Source organism: Ranitomeya variabilis, chromosome 6 (assembly GCF_051348905.1).
Source record: "Ranitomeya variabilis isolate aRanVar5 chromosome 6, aRanVar5.hap1, whole genome shotgun sequence".
Lineage (NCBI taxonomy): Eukaryota > Metazoa > Chordata > Amphibia > Anura > Dendrobatidae > Ranitomeya > Ranitomeya variabilis.
In genome coordinates, this window is record NC_135237.1 from 191,260,886 (window position 1) to 191,278,499 (window position 17,614).

At 43.1% G+C, this 17,614-nt stretch overlaps 1 protein-coding gene across 1 annotated transcript in view; it reads left to right on the top strand.

Annotated features, from left to right (window-relative positions):
- Positions 1-17,614, top strand: part of ITGA9 (integrin subunit alpha 9) — an 823,989-nt gene that overhangs the window by 363,965 nt on the left and 442,410 nt on the right. The window contains exon 16 of the mRNA XM_077269347.1: positions 6,706-6,855. Within this exon, the coding sequence (XP_077125462.1) occupies positions 6,706-6,855 (150 nt within the window). The remainder of the gene's footprint in view (positions 1-6,705; positions 6,856-17,614) is intronic.

The following is a 17,614-nucleotide window of genomic DNA, read 5'->3' on the forward strand; positions in this document are numbered from 1 at the left end:
TCTGGTGGCTCTTGTGATCTGATTTTCAATTGTTCTTGGATGGTAGCCCTGATTCAAAAAGGTCTTTCTGAGGCGACCAAGGTTTTCATCCCTGTCCATTGGGTTGGAACATATACGATTGTATCTGATGGCTTGGCTGTAGACAATAAAGTTTTTTATGTGTTTTGGATGGAAACTGTCCCATTTAAGGTATGTTGGACGGTCGATTGGCTTCTGATACAGGGATGTCTCTATTTTATTGTTCTGCAGCTTAATGATGGTGTCCAAAAAGTTAATTTCAGTACAGGAGTAGGTGAGTGTCAAGTTGATGGTAGGGTGAAATTGATCAATTGTTTAATCAATTTCACCCTACCATCAACTTGACACTCAACTGCTCTCTGAGCAAAGTGAGGATTAATAGCTGGGAACTACCAAACTTTCCTTCCTCGCCATCACCGAAACCTGGCTCACCCCTTCTGACACAGCCTCCCCTGCTGCACTCTCTTACGGTGGCTTCCACCTTTCTCACACACCCCGCCCCAGCAGCAAGCATGGCGGAGGAGTTGGTTTTCTCCTGTCAGATAACTGCTCCTTCACCCCAATCCCACTGCCACCCTCTGTTACCCTCCCTTCCTTTGAGGTGCACTCTGTGCGCATCTACTCCCCCTCCAACCTCCAACTGGCTGTCATTTACCGCCCCCCAGGGCCAGCCACCATCTTCTTTGACCACTTCACCACCTGGCTACTTCATTTCCTTTCTGCAGACATCCCCACTATCATCATGGGCGATTTCAACATCCCCATTGACACTTCCCTCTCAGCTGCCACTAAACTTCTATCTCTCACTTCCTCCTTCGGCCTCACTCAATGGTCTTCTGCAGCCACTCACAAAGATGGTCACACACTGGACCTCATCTTCACCCGCCTCTGCTCCCTATCTAACCTCTCTAACTCACCTCTTCCTCTCTCTGACCACAACCTTCTCACATTCTCATCTCTCTCCACTCTATGTCTAGAGTCCCCACCCCACAAACTTTCACACCCTCGCAGAAATCTTAAACATCTTGACCTACATTCATTCTCTGAATCCCTCCTCCCTCTCACAGACATAAGTTCCATACACAATGCGGATGACGCTGCCGCTCTATATAACACCACAATAGCTGTAGCTTTGGAATCTGCTGCCCCACTTACACATACCAAAGCTCGCAAAATCAACAGACAGCCCTGGCACACCAGCCTGACCAAAGAACTGAGGCGAGCTTCCAGGGCTGCTGAGCGCAGATGGAAAATATCCCACTCCAACGATCACTTAATCGCATTCAAACAGTCCCTCACTACTTTCAAGACTGCACTCGCCACAGCTAAACAAACCTACTTCTCATCTCTCATATCCTCCCTGTCTCACAACCCTAAACAGTTATTCAACACCTTCAATTCTCTCCTCCGTCCCCCAGCACCTCCTCCCTCCCCACTTATCTCTGCTGAAGACTTTGCCTCATTCTTCAAGCAGAAGATTGATAACATCAGAGGCAGTTTTGGTCAACAAGCCCCAGAGCCCTTCCTCCCAACTTCCCTACCCTCCACCTCCAAAACCAACCACTCCACCATTACAGAAGATCAACTCGCCACTCTACTCTCAAGATCGCATCTCACCACCTGTGCACTTGACCCGCTTCCATCCCACCTCATCCCAAACCTCACCACAATCTTCATCCCAACCCTAACCCATCTCTTCAACCTATCACTAACAACTGGTTTTTTCCCCTCAAGCTTTAAACATGCCTCCATCACACCTATCCTCAAAAAGCCCTCTCTTGACCCATCCTCTGTATCCAGCTATCGCCCTATATCACTTCTCCCCTATGCCTCAAAACTACTGGAACAACACGTCTACCTTGAACTCTCCTCCCATCTCTCTTCTTGCTCCCTCTTTGACCGCTTACAATCTGGCTTCCGGTCACACCATTCCACTGAAACTGCCCTAACTAAGGTCACCAATGACCTCTTAACCGCCAAGAGCAAGCGACACTACTCTGTTCTCCTCCTCCTCGACCTGTCGGCTGCCTTTGACACAGTGGACCATTCCCTATTATTACAGACCCTCTCATCCCTTGGCATCACAGACTTGGCCCTATCCTGGATCTCATCATACCTAACAGACCGGACATTCAGCGTCTCCCACTCACACACCACCTCCTCACCTCGCCCCCTATCTGGCGGAGTCCCACAAGGTTCAGTCCTTGGGCCCCTGCTCTTCTCCATTTACACCTTTGGCCTGGGACAGCTCATAGAATCTCATGGCTTTCAGTATCACCTCTATGCTGATGACACACAGATCTACATCTCTGGACCAGATATCACCTCCCTACCAACCAGAATCCCTCAATGTCTGTCCACTATTTCATCCTTCTTCTCCGCTAGATTTCTGAAACTTAACATGGACAAAACAGAATTCATCATCTTTCCCCATCTCACGTGACCCCCCCAACGAACCTATCCATTACAGTAAATGGCTGCCCACTCTCCCCAGTCCCACAAGCTCGCTGCCTCGGGGTTATCCTTGACGCTGATCTCTCCTTCAAACCACATATCCAAGCCCTTTCCACTTCCTGCCGACTTCAACTCAAAAATATTGCACGAATCCGTTCATTCCTCAACCAAGAATCTGCAAAAACCCTAGTCCATGCCCTCATCATCTCTCGTCTTGACTACTGCAACCTCCTGCTCTGTGGCCTCCCCTCAAACACTCTCGCACCCCTCCAATCTATTCTAAACTCTGCTGCCCGACTAATCCACCTGTCCCCCCGCTATTCTCCGGCCTCTCCCCTCTGTCAATCCCTTCACTGGCTCCCCATTGCCCAGAGACTCCAGTACAAAACCCTAACCATGACGTACAAAGCCATCCACAACCTGTCTCCTCCATACATCTGTGACCTCATCTCCCGGTACTTTCCTACACGCAACCTCCGATCCTCACAAGATCTCCTTCTCTACTCCCCTCTTATCTCCTCTTCCCACAATCGTATACAAGATTTCTCTCGCGTATCACCCCAACTCTGGAACCCTCTACCACAACACATCAGACTCTCGCCCACCATCGAAACCTTCAAAAAGAATCTGAAGACCCACCTCTTCCGACAAGCCTACAACCTGCAGTAACCACCGATCGACCAAACCGCTGCATGACCAGCTCTACCCTCACCTACTGTATTCTCACCCATCCCTTGTAGATTGTGAGCCTTCGCAGGCAGGGTCCTCTCTCCTACTGTACCAGTTATGACTTGTATTGTTCAAGATTATTGTACTTGTTTTTATTATGTATACCCCTCCTCACTTGTAAAGCGCCATGGAATAAATGGCGCTATAACAATAAATAATAATAATAATAATAATAACTTGCTTTGTGGACCGGGAAGGCAGATGGAATGTTTCTTAGTGTGGTATTTTGTCAAGGAATGTTCTTACATTTAAACAAAGAGGGCACAAGTATGTTTGGGTTTTTTGATGTATGTTTTCAGGCCGCATAAATTGTTATATCCTTCATCCTCACCTCTTGCCTACTTCTATTCTATTCTACTTGACTGCAAAAAGCTCTTGTTATTGATAGGCAAAGTTATGTGATGTTTCAAATGAACAAAGTTGGGAAGCAAAAAAGGGATATAATGGAAATTTCACACCTACTTATTTTGTTGGACCCAATCTGGATAGTGTTAAAAAACGAGAACACTAGATTGGTAGGACATTTACGGAACTCCTAAGTAATCTTGCTATAGTTGTAGCTGCCACTCCTCAGACATTAAACAGTGCTTCCCCTCTCCCTTCCAGTACTGAAGCAGTTTTCTGCAAAAATAGTTTATTCACACTGCCTCCAAAATATTAAGTGCTCTCCCAAATGAAATGGCAGCAGTGTCTGTCCACACCTTCCACTTAGTACTAAAAAAAGACCCAAAGAGACACATTATGAATAATACAGTTACAGGATAATTGAACATAAATATCTCGGTACCGTGTTAGCCAGTAGATAGAAAAATATTTAGAACTGAGAGTCCTCAGTGGTTGATACCTTTTAATGGCTAATTGAAAAGATGGTAACAAATTGCAAGCTTTTGAGACTACTCGGGTCTCTTCATCAGGCATAGACTAATATAAAATCTGAAGAATCACATATTTATACTGTGATTGCTGTGTTGTGCATAAATATGTGATTCTACAGATTTTGTATTAGTCTATGCCTGATAAAAAGACCTGAGTAGTCTCGAATGCTTGCAATTTGTTACCAACTTCTCAGTTAGCCATTAAAAGGTATCAACCACTGAGGACTCTCAGTCTCAATTCTAAATATTTTTCTAGGATAATAGACCAAGAGCCACATGAAACATACAGTTGAATTAAACCTTCAATACAAAGCACAAAGAGGAAAATAAGTTAAAACACTTTAAAAAAATGCCACACACAGAAATCAAACTGGTTCATCAAAAGTGTCCAGAATTACCTTCTATTACCTTCTACCACCTGTAAACAAAGGTCCCTGGCCAATATAAAAAATAATCTAAGTACCACACTGCATAAAGTGCAGTTCTGTAGTGTAACAAAGCATGTACATACTTTATTTTACAGATTATAGGACGCACCAGATTATAAGACATTTGGTGAGAAAAATAGGAAAAAAATTTAATAAAATGTTGGTGCTTCTAATAATCAATGTTTCTTATTGCTTAAAAGGGTTGGCGGCTGCAGTGGAGCCAGGTCCCATTATCGCTGCTGGCGGAGGCAGGAGTGAGGCGATGCTGCGAATCCCAGGTTTGGAGGAAGGGATATTCAGAGGTGCAACGCTGCGGGTATTCGGTCGTGCGCCATTTTGTGAAATCCCAGAGCCCTTGCACTTCCATGGTTTACATTCCGGAAGAATGGCCCGGGGGGCGGTGCAGGTGTAGGTTAAGATCTCGCTGCCGAGATCTTGTCTCGCAAAATCTTGGTGCCGAGATCTCCATGTGCGCATGCGCCGCCCCCGGTGGCTATTTTGCCGGAGTCCACCACAATATAACCACGGAAGTGCAGGGGCTTCGGGCTTTCACAAAATGTCGGCGGAGCCCCCACACTACTGAATGCCCTCAGTGTCACACCTCAGAAACCCCCTCCTCTGAGCTTGAGGCCCACAGCATCGCCAGCAGCAACCCTTGAACCATGTTCCACTGCAGCCGGTAAGGTATATTCAAATTATAAGATGCACCCCCCATTTTCCCCCAAATTTTGGGGAAAAAAGTGAGTCTTATAATCTGAAAAATACCGTATATAAACACATACTAAAACCAGAAATAATATAAAATTAAGTATTGGTACCTTCCCTCAGTAGTTGCAGAGCTACCTTTCACATGTAACCATATTGCTTAAAAGGGAAGCTATAATCAGAAAATTACCTATTGCTTAAATTTTTTTGTGTTAAGTGTTTTTTTTACAATGTTTTTAGTTTCCGATGTCACAATCTGTTTTTTTAGGCTCCATTGTCTTGTTTCATAAAAGAAACAAGTACATTAGTCACAATGAACGGACTCTGACCCTTCTTTTGTAGTGGAGCATATAATGTTTTACTTTGGTCTCATCTGACCAGAGCACCATCTTCCACATGACATGTAGGGCACAGAGTATATGTGGTATGTGGAAGAATGTTCTCTGCTCAGATGAAACCAAAGTAAAACTTTTAGAGCTAAATGTAAAACGCTACGTGTGGCGTAAAACTGACACTGGACATCTCCCTGAAAACACCATCCCCACCATAAAACGTGGTGGCAGCATCATGCTGTGGGATGCTTTTCTGCAGCAGGGACAGGAAAACAGGTTGGAGTTGATGGGAAGATGGATCGAGCTCAATACATGGCAGTTGTGGGGAAAACCTGTGAGCGACTGCAAAAGACTTGAGACTGGGGTGTGGGATCATCTTCCAGCAGGACACTGAACCTAAACATACTGCCAGAGCTACAATAGATGGTTTAGATCAAAGCATATTCATGAAATTGAATGGCTCAGTCACAGACTAGACCTAAATACCCTTGAGAAAACTGCTGCTCACAGATGCTCTCCATCCAAGCTCACTGTGCTGGAGCTAGTTTGCAAAGAAGAATGGGCAAACATTTCTGCCTCTAGATGTGCAAAGCTGGTAGAGACATACCCCAAAAGACTTGCACCAGTAATTGCCGCAAAAGATGATCCTACAAAGTATTGACTTAGGGAGGCTGGATATAAATGCATGTCACAATTTTCAGAATTTTTTGCTACTTTGTGTTGGTAAATCACATAAAATTCCAATAAAATACATTTAAGTTTGTGTGTGTAATGCGGAACAATATGGAAAATTTCACGGGTTATGAATACTTCTTCAAGGCACTGTATTCCCTCATCTGTAACATAAACCATGGCTTGATAGGAGCAAAGGCTCTAAATTGTTCCCATGTAATCCTCCATTAATATCAATGGCTGTAGCTCCATAAGACAGAGAAAAATTGCACACCACTTATCTCTGTCAGAAAAAAGTTCTTCAGTAAAGATGGACAAATCTTCAAAATGTTAGAGTAAACAGCTTCAATGTTAAAGTATTCATCTGAGTAGTAGCTAAGGGTGTCATATATAAATAAATTAGTGAATAAAAGTAACTAAAGTGTTTGTTTTATTGACCGCCATGTAAAGTTTAGGTATAAATATTCTGTATGCTTCTCTGTTTCCTTGCAGCGCAGAGTGAAAGATGTCATTTCACCCATAGTTTTTGAAACGGCCTATAGTCTTGGAGAACATGTGATTGGGAAAGATGAGAAGGACTTGCCTGCTCTGAAGCCTGTTCTTCGCTGGAAAAAGGGACACAAAATCGCACAGAGAAATCAGGTAAGATTTCAATATGGCATTTATCTACAGATTTTAATTTTTGCCGTGTATAAGGCTCGTTTTAGGGGCTCATCGACTGATGTGAGTGTTTTATTTAAGAAGGATCAGGGTGAAAACGTTTAGCGAGACATCTTACATGGCCTTAGGCAACTGCCTGAGAAGTCTATTGCTAGAAGCCTTCCTGTAGGCTAAGCTTTTGTCTCATTCTTTCTTCTTTTAATTGTAATGAACCTAAGTTTTAACCTAGAAAGTGCCATTGAGCTATTCTTGTTTTTAATACTTTTACAGCTAAATATTCTATTTTAACACAGTTTTACAACACTAGTTCTTAAAGAGTTCACTAGAATCTTGAATTGATGACCTGTCTGTTTTAATCCCTTTGTTCCTCACTAATTTTCGGAACAAAATGATCAAAGCTGCAAAGCAAAACAATCAGCGCTGTAGCACCATGGAGAGCCACAATTGTATGTACGTCAATGTGCCTGATTAAACAATAAACTGAGTCTTCAATCTGACCTCAGCATAGGCCATCAGTGGAACATCCCAGATATACATTGTTATGCTGATCAGATTTAGATGAATAAATATTTGAAGCATTTTCCATTTTATAAACCTCGGTTGAAATTCATGGACTAGTGTATTTTTTCAATATTAATTATGTAACTGTAAGAAAATATGTAACTACCTTATGTAATCTGTCAAAGCCTAATTAAAACAAAGCACAAAATCACCCAAAAAGCAAAAAAGAAGAATGAAACTAAAAATGTAAATAAAACCCAGAACTTTATCTTCATTTGTTAGGTAACATCAAGCAGCATAAAAACAGAAGACAAAAATGTGTGGCCAAACACAAAACCAATACCCATAGAATGGTGACATTATACATTTAGAAAAATGTACTAGATACAGAAAATAGCAAAGTAACATACAACAGAAGTACATAAAGTGCAGTCAACATATAAATATAAATGACTGCAGTAGATAAATAATATAGAATAAACTAGTAAGACACTTCACTGGATGGCCAAGACCCCATTTTTGGAGCAATGGTAAGAGTCCCAGCTCAATCACCTAACAGTTGTCCCCATCTAAAGATTAAGTAATAATAATTTAATTTACTAGTTGTTATATTACATTGGTATGACATTTATATAAAACAGTTTGCTTGATGTTATAAAAAATGAAATATTCTCAAAGATGTACTGGTGATAAATATCACTAAACAAATGTAAGGATTTTCTGGTGTACATGTGGAAAGGGTCATGTCTAGTGTTGAGCATTCCGATACCGCAAGTATCGGGTATCGGCCGATATTTGCTGTATCGGAATTCCGATACCGAGATCCGATACTTTTGTGGTATCGGGTATCGGTATCGAAACAACATTAATGTGTAAAATAAAGAATTAAAATAAAAAATATTGCTATACTCACCTCTCCGACGCAGCCTGCACCTTACCGAGGGAACCGGCAGCGTTGTTTGCTTAAAATTCGCGCTTTAACTTCCTTACGCGAAGTCCCGGCTTGTGATTGGTCGCGCGCCGCCCATGTGACCGCGACGCAACCAATCACAGCAAGCCGTGACGTAATTTCAGGTCCTTCAGGATTTTAAAATTACGTTCCGGCGTTGTGATTGGTTGCGTCGCAGTCACATGGGCGACGCGACCAATCACAAGCCGTGACGTCACGGGAGGCTGGACACGCGCGCATTTTAAAATGCGCGCGTCTCCTGCCTCCCGTGACGTCACGGCTTGTGATTGGTCGCGTCGCCCATGTGACCGCGACGCAACCAATCACAGCAAGCCGTGACGTAATTTCAGGTCCTTCAGGATTTTAAAATTACATTCCGGCGTTGTGATTGGTCGCGTCGCAGTCACATGGGCGACGCGACCAATCACAAGCCGTGACGTCACGGGAGGCAGGAGACGCGCGCATTTTAAAATGCGCGCGTGTCCAACCTCCCGTGACGTCACGGCTTGTGATTGGTCGCGTCGCCCATGTGACTGCGACGCAACCAATCACAACGCCGGAACGTAATTTTAAAATCCTGAAGGACCTGAAATTACGTCACGGCTTGCTGTGATTGGTTGCGTCGCGGTCACATGGGCGGCGCGCGACCAATCACAAGCCGGGACTTCGCGTAAGGAAGTTAAAGCGCGAATTTTAAGCATACAACGCTGCCGGTTCCCTCGGTAAGGTGCAGGCTGCGTCGGAGAGGTGAGTATAGCAATATTTTTTATTTTAATTCTTTATTTTACACATTAATATGGTTCCCAGGGCCTGAAGGAGAGTTTCCTCTCCTTCAGACCCTGGGAACCATCAGGAATACCGTCCGATACATGAGTCCCATTGACTTGTATTGGTATCGGGTATCGGTATCGGATTAGATCCGATACTTTGCCGGTATCGGCCGATACTTTCCGATACCGATACTTTCAAGTATCGGACGGTATCGCTCAACACTAGTTCATGTCTGTTTAATTAGATTGAGTCCCTCTTTGCTGATATAAAGGATAACCATTGTAGACTGGAGCATGGAGTAACTGAGATCTGCAGTCTTCAAGGAAACACAAGCAATTAATAGCTCATGTTTAACCCCTTTACAACCTTGGATTTTTCCATTTTCATTTTATTCTCCCCTCCTTCCCATAACTTTTTTATTTTTCTGTCAATATGGCCAAGTGAGGGCTTGTTTTTTGGGGAACGAGTTGTATTTATCAATATATTACACCATTAATTTTAACATATAGTATTCTGGAAAATGGAAAAAAAATTCCAAGTGCTGTGAAATTGCAAAAAAAAGGGCATAATTGTTTTTTTTTTTCTTTCACCGTGTTCACTAAATGCCCTTACGATTCTCCATGTCATTATTTTTATTTGTGTTAAAAAAAAATCAAAAATTTCTATAAGAAAATAAAAAAATGACTCAATTTTCTGAGACCCGTGGCGTCTCCATTTTTTTAAATCTGTGGCTGGGTGAGGGTTTATTTTTTGCACGCCGAGCTGATGTTTTTATCGGTACCATTTTGGGGTAGGTATGATGTTTTGATTGCCTGTTATTGCATTTTATTGCAATGTTGCGGCGACCAAAAAAAGCGTAATTCGTTTTTGATTTTTTCTTTCCCATTACTCCGTCCACCAGTCAGATTAATTCTTTTTATGTTTTGATCGATCAGGCTTTTCTGAAAGTGGTGATGCCAAATATATGTTTTTTTTAAATTGTTTTATTTTGAATGGGGCGGAAGAGGGGTGATTTGAACTTTTATATTTTTACATTTTTAAAATATTTTTAAAAACTTTAGTTTTACTTTTTACATGCTTCATTAGTCTCCTTAGCAGACTTGAAGCTGCGATCATTTGATCACTTATGCTACAGCCCTGCTATGTGTGACAAAAATGCCCACAGCAGTTTGACAATGACAACGACAGGGGTCTCCTGCAGACCCCGGGTTGTCATGCCAACCCATCTGTACCCCATGATGATGTGACAGATCAGCTGTCATGTACCTGATGTCTTATTTATTGTACAGTGTCCATTTTAGGACATGATCCGATATCAAAGTCAAACATGAGAATTATGTCAGTTTGAGGCTAAATAACCTGTCTGAGAACTGACTTTGATATCTGACTTAAACATCTGACTTTGATATGTGACTTTGACATCTTACTTTAATATCTGACTTTGACATCTGACTCTGATAGGTGACTTTGACATGTGACTTTTATATCTGACTTTGACATCTGATTTTGACAACTGACTCTGACATGTGACTTTGACTGACTCTGACATTTGACTTTGACATCTGATTTTGATAACTGACTTTAACATGTGACTTTTACATGTGACTTTGACATTTGACTCTGATATTTGAGATTGATATGTTACATTGATATTTGACTACTAAAAAAAGAAAAAAAAGTCCACTGTCTTCTACTTGAACCCCAAATTCTATTTATAAAAGTCACCTATCATTGAGCTATTTATGTGATTTCCAGTGCAAACATGTGTCTGAAACTTATTGGGACTTTCACACAGACCTCCTCCAAGCCAAATTCAAATGATGTTTGACTCTGATATCTTCTTCACATTCTTCACAAAGCAGAATGAAAATCACAAGGACTTTCAGATACCCTGAGTATGTACATGGTTAATGTTATAAGCCAAGAAAAACTACCAGCCAGCATATCACTTGAGCTTATGGCACAATGATAAAGCTCCTGCCTCATGGAGTGGAGCCTCTGAGTTTGAATCCCAGAAGAAAAATTAAACTTTACTTTTTAGAATTATGCTCACTATAACACAAACTCCAGTGAGGTTTGAGTCTGATATCTGACATTCTGCACACATCAAAATGAGAATCACAATAACTTTTAGACTCCCTGAGTATTTTCATGGTTAATCCCATAAGCCAAGAAATACTAATAGACAGCATCAGTAGACCCTATGGCTGAGTGGCTAAGTCTTCAGCCTCACAGAGTGGAGCTTTTGGTGTAATCCCAGAAGAAGAATTTTTTTTATTTTTAAAATTATACTGGCTTGCACACAAACTACAGTGATGTTTTACTTTTAAACCGTGGCACATCTGGATGAGGTGCTCAAGTATGGTCACAAACCGTAATCTACTATATAATTGTCTAAGGGTCACTTCCGTCTTTCTGTCCTTCTGTCTGTCTGTCTGTAACGGAAATCACAAGTCGCTGATTGGTTGCGGCAAAACAGCCATGACCAATCAGCAACGAGCACAGTCCGGTGGCAAAATGGCCACTCCTTCCTCCCAGCAGTCAGTGCCCACTCCATACTCCCCTCCAGTCAGCGCTCACACAGGGTTAAAAGCAGCGTTAGCGGACCGCGTAATGCCGCGGTGTAACGCACTCCGTTAACGCTGCTATTAACCCTGTGTGACCAACTTTTTACTATTAATGCTGCCTATGCAGCATCAATAGTAAAAAGATCTAATGTTAATAAAAAATAGTTATATACTCACTGTCCATCGGCCCCCCAGATCAGGAACAGGCCTTTCCCGCTCCTTGTGACGCTCCGATGACCACTCCATGCAATTGCGGTCTCGCGAGATGATGACGTAGCAGTCTTGCGAGACCACTACGTCATCATCTTGCGAGACTGCAATGCACTCTTGGGACCGGAGCGCACGAGGAGTATCGGTAAACTCTTCGCCTGCATCCGGGGGCCAACGGAAGGTGAGTATATAACTATTTTTTATTTTAATTCTTTTTTTAACAGGGATATGATGCCCACATTGCTATATACTATGTGGGGTGTGCAATATACTACGTGGGCTGTGCAATGTACTACATGGGCTGTGCAATATACTATGTGGGCAGTGCAATATACTACGTGGGCAGTGCAATATACTACGTGGGCTGTGCAATATACCACGTGGGCTGTGCAATGTACTACATGAGCTGTGCATTGTACTACGTGGGCTGTGCAATATACTATGTGGGCTGTTATGATCCTTAGTGGCTGAGGATCACAGAACTGACTAGCTAAGTTACTGAACATAGAACGAGCTCTAGGGAGGTGGTAACTGGACTGACCGCAATCCTGAACCCAACCGAACACAGTAAAGGTAGCCGGTGAACGTGCCTGAATTCCTAGACGTCTCGACGCCGCCTCAGAAACTAGCTACCCCTAGAGAGAAAGAAAGTAATACCTCACTTGCCTCTGAGAAATACCCCAAAGATATAGGAAGCCCCCAACAAATAATAACGGTGAGGTAAGGGGAAAACACAAAGGTAGAAATGAAACAGATTCAGCAAATGAGGCCCGCTAATACTAGATGGCAGAAGACAGATAGGAAACTGTGCGGTCAGTAGAAAACCCTATACAAAATATCCACGCTGAGAATTCAAGAACCCCCACACCAACTAACGGTGTGAGGGGAGAAACTCAGCCCCCTAGAGCTACCAGCAAGCGAGGAAATCACATATTAGCAAGCTGGACAAGGACAGATAATAAACCAAGAAACATATTGAACACTGATGATCAAAAAATGAACAAACAGAAACTTAGCTTCTCTTGGAGAGACTGATAACGAAGGTAGTCAGGAGAGATCAAAATAGCACTGAATACATTGACAGCAGGCAACAACTGAAAGTCCAGGTGAGCTAAATAGGAAACCAACCAGCAGATAACGAGACAGCTGATCCCAGCCACAGACCCGCAGAATGACAAAAAGAGCCACCAGAGGGAGCCCAAAGATAGCACTCACACAGTACCACTTGTGACCACAAGAGGGAGCCCAAAAACAGAGTTCACAACAGTGGGCTGTGCAATATACTATGTGGGCTGTGCAATGTACTACGTGGGCTGTGCAATGTACTACGTGGGCTGTGCAATGTACTACATGGGCTGTGCAATGTACTACGTGGGCTGTGCAATGTACTACGTGGGCTGTGCAATGTACTACGTGGACTGTGCAATGTACCTCGTGGGCTGTGCAATGTACCTCGTGGGCTGTGCAATGTACTACGTGGGCTGTGCAATGTACTACGTGGGCTGTGCAATGTACTACGTGGGCTGTGCAATGTACTCCGTGGGCTGTGCAATGTACTCCGTGGGCTGTGCAATGTACTCCGTGGGCTGTGCAATGTACTACGTGGGCTGTGCAATGTACTCTGTGGGCTGTGCAATGTACTACATGGGCTGTGCAATGTACTACATGGGCTGTGCAATGTACTACGTGGGCTGTGCAATGTACTACGTGGACTGTGCAATGTACCTCGTGGGCTGTGCAATGTACTACGTGGGCTGTGCAATGTACTACGTGGGCTGTGCAATGTACTACGTGGGCTGTGCAATGTACTCTGTGGGCTGTGCAATGTACTCTGTGGGCTGTGCAATGTACTCTGTGGGCTGTGCAATGTACTCCGTGGTCTGTGCAATGTACTACGTGGGCTGTGCAATGTACTCTGTGGGCTGTGCAATGTACTCCGTGGGCTGTGCAATGTACTCCGTGGGCTGTGCACTGTACTACGTGTGCTGTGCAATATACTACGTGGGCTGTGCAATGTACTACGTGGGCTGTGCAATGTACTACATGGGCTGTGCTATATACTACGTGGCTGTGCTATATACTACGTGGCTGTGCTATATACTATGTGGGCTGTGCTATATACTACGTGGGCTGTTATACACTACGTGGGCTGTGTTATACACTACGTGGGCTGTGTTATACACTACTTGGGCTGTGTTATACACTATGTGGGCTGTGTTATATACTGCGTGCGTGGGCTGTTATATGGTATGTGAGCTGTGTTATATGCTACGTGGGCTGTTATAAACTAAGTAGCTGTGTTATATGCTATGTGGGTTGTTATACACTCCGTGGGCTGTGCTATATACTATGTGGCTGTGCTATATACTCCGTGGGCCGTGTTATATACTACATGGCTGTGCTATATACTCCGTGGGCTGTGCTATATACTACGTGGCTGTGCAATATACTACGTGGCTGTGCTATATACTACGTGGCTGTGCTATGTACTACGTGGCCGGCGCGAACAATCAGCGACAGCCGAACTCTGTGTATAAATTGCATTATTCTAAAATCTTCATAAATAAACTACATACATATTCTAGAATACCCGATGCGTTAGAATCGGGCTACCATCTGGTATAGTAGAAACAACTTGGCACTCAATCGGATGACCTGAAGACAATTTTAATGCAGTCCACAATAGTACAAAATACAACAGACGTTTCAGTCATTCAGACCTTCCTCAGTGTACTATGACAAAAGAAAATATCAAAAAGGGTAACTGAAGTTTATACATACAAATATATATCTTCAGATCTTACTTTTAAAATTTTACAGTCTTATTGACATTCTGATGTGTTAATAAAGAGTACACACGCTGGGTGCCAAAGTCAGATGTCAAAGTCACATATCAAACTCAGATGTCAAAGTCAGTTCTGACATTATTCCGATGTTTGACTCTGATATGTGATCATGTCCTAAAATGTACACTGTTGTGAATTTGGTTTCTGGGCTCCCCCGGTGGTTTCTGGTGGTACTGCACTTATGTGCTTCATCTCCTCTGTTCACCTGTTTCCATCAGGATGTGGGAGTTGTCTATTTAGCCTTGCTCCTCAGTCATTTCTATGCCGGCCAACAATGTTACCAGAAGCCTTTCTGTTGCATGTTCCTGCTCCTAGACTACTATCAGCTAAGTTGGACTTGTAGTCCTAAGTTTGTTTTGCATTTTTGTTCCAGTTCTCTGTGTTTGAATATTTCTGAGGCTGGAAGCTCTTGTGAGCTGAAATTGCCACTCTGGTGTCATGAGTTGATATTAGAGTCTTAAAGTAATTTCAGGATGGTGTTTTGAAAGGGTTTTCAGCTGACTGTGTAGTTCCCTTTTCTGTCTTCCTACTATCTAGTAAGCGGACCTCAATTTGCTAAACCTATCTTCATACTTCGTATGTCAATTTCCTCTAAAATCACCGACATTATATGTGGGGGCTACTGTCTGCCTTTTGGGGAAAATTTCTCTAGAGGTAAGCCAGGTCTGTATTTTCCTCTGCTAGGGTCAGTCAGTTCTCCGGCTGGCGCTGGGCGTCTAGGGATAAAAAGTAGGCACGCTACCCGGCCAAGGGTTAAAATAATTGGCAGAAGAAAGGAGAGAAAAGAAGTCTGCAGAGAATTTTTTTTTTTTTTTTTTTTCCCTGAGTTTGCTCTTTAGTTGATTCACTAGCATCTCTGCTTACTGCAGCCTTCGTCTCTCCTTCTAATCCTTGAATGGTTCTGATTTCACCTGATTAATATGGATCCTCAGAGTTTAGCTACAGGTTTGGATAATCTCGCTGGGAAGGTTCAAAGTTTACAGGATTTTGTTATTCATGCTCCTATATCTGAACCTAGAATTCCTTTACCTGAATTTTTCTCCGGGGATAGATCTCGCTTCCAGAATTTCAAACATAATTGTAAATTATTTTTGTCTCTGAGATCTCGCTCCGCTGGAGATCCTGCACAGCAGGTCAGGATTGTAATTTCCTTGCTCCGGGGCGACCCTCAGGATTGGGCATTTGCTTTGGCACCAGGGGATCCTGCGTTGCTCAATGTGGATGCGTTTTTCCTGGCTTTGGGGTTGCTTTATGAGGAACCTCATTTAGAGATTCAGGCTGAAAAAGCCTTAATGACCCTGTCTCAAGGGCAAGATGAGGCTGAAATATACTGCCAAAAATTTCGTAAGTGGTCTGTGCTTACTCAGTGGAATGAGTGCGCCCTGGCGGCGAATTTCAGAGAGGGTCTCTCTGATGCCATTAAGGATGTTATGGTGGGGTTCCCTGTGCCTACAGGTCTGAATGAGTCCATGACAATGGCTATTCAGATTGATCGGCGTTTGCGGGAGCGCAAACCTGTGCACCATTTGGCGGTGTCTACTGAGAAGGCGCCAGAAATTATGCAATGTGATCGAATTCTGTCCAGAAGCGAACGACAGAATTTTAGGCGAAAAAATGGGTTATGCTTCTATTGTGGTGATTCAACTCATGTTATATCAGCATGCTCTAAACGTACTAAGAAGGTTGATAAGTCTGTTTCAATTGGCACTTTACAGTCTAAGTTTATTCTATCTGTGACCCTGATTTGCTCTTTATCGTCTATTACCGCGGACGCCTATGTCGACTCTGGCGCCGCTTTGAGTCTTATGGATTGGTCCTTTGCCAAACGCTGTGGGTTTGATTTAGAGCCTCTGGAAGTTTCTATACCTCTGAAGGGTATTGACTCCACGCCATTGGCTAGTAATAAACCACAATACTGGACACAAGTAACTATGCATATTAATCCGGATCACCAGGAGATTATTCGCTTCCTTGTGTTGTATAATCTACATGATGTGTTGGTGCTTGGATTGCCATGGCTGCAATCTCATAACCCAGTCCTCGACTGGAAAGCAATGTCTGTGTTAAGCTGGGGATGTCAGGGGACTCATGGGGACGTACCTTTGGTTTCCATTTCGTCATCTATTCCCTCTGAGATTCCGGAATTTTTATCTGATTATCGTGACGTTTTTGAGGAGCCTAAAATTGGTTCACTACCTACGCACAGAGAGTGCGATTGTACTATAGATCTGATTCCGGGCAGTAAGTTTCCAAAGGGTCGTTTATTTAATCTATCTGTGCCTGAACATGCTGCTATGCGGGAATATATTAAGGAGTCCTTGGAAAAGGGACATATTCGTCCTTCGTCATCTCCCTTAGGAGCCGGTTTTTTCTTTGTATCTAAAAAAGATGGCTCTTTGAGGCCGTGTATTGATTATCGGCTTTTGAATAAAATCACGGTTAAATATCAGTATCCTTTGCCACTGCTTACTGATTTGTTTGCTCGAATAAAGGGGGCCAAGTGGTTCTCTAAGATTGATCTTCGTGGGGCGTATAATTTAGTGCGAATTAAGCAGGGGGATGAGTGGAAAACCGCATTTAATACGCCTGAGGGCCATTTTGAGTATTTAGTAATGCCTTTTGGTCTTTCAAATGCCCCTTCAGTCTTTCAGTCCTTTATGCATGACATTTTCCGTGAATATTTGGATAAATTTTTGATTGTGTATCTGGATGATATTTTGATTTTTTCGGATGACTGGGACTCTCATGTCCAACAGGTCAGGAGGGTTTTTCAGGTTTTGCGCTCTAATTCCTTGTGTGTAAAGGGTTCTAAGTGTGTTTTTGGGGTTCAAAAGATTTCGTTTTTGGGGTACATTTTTTCCCCCTCTTCCATTGAGATGGACCCTGTCAAGGTTCAG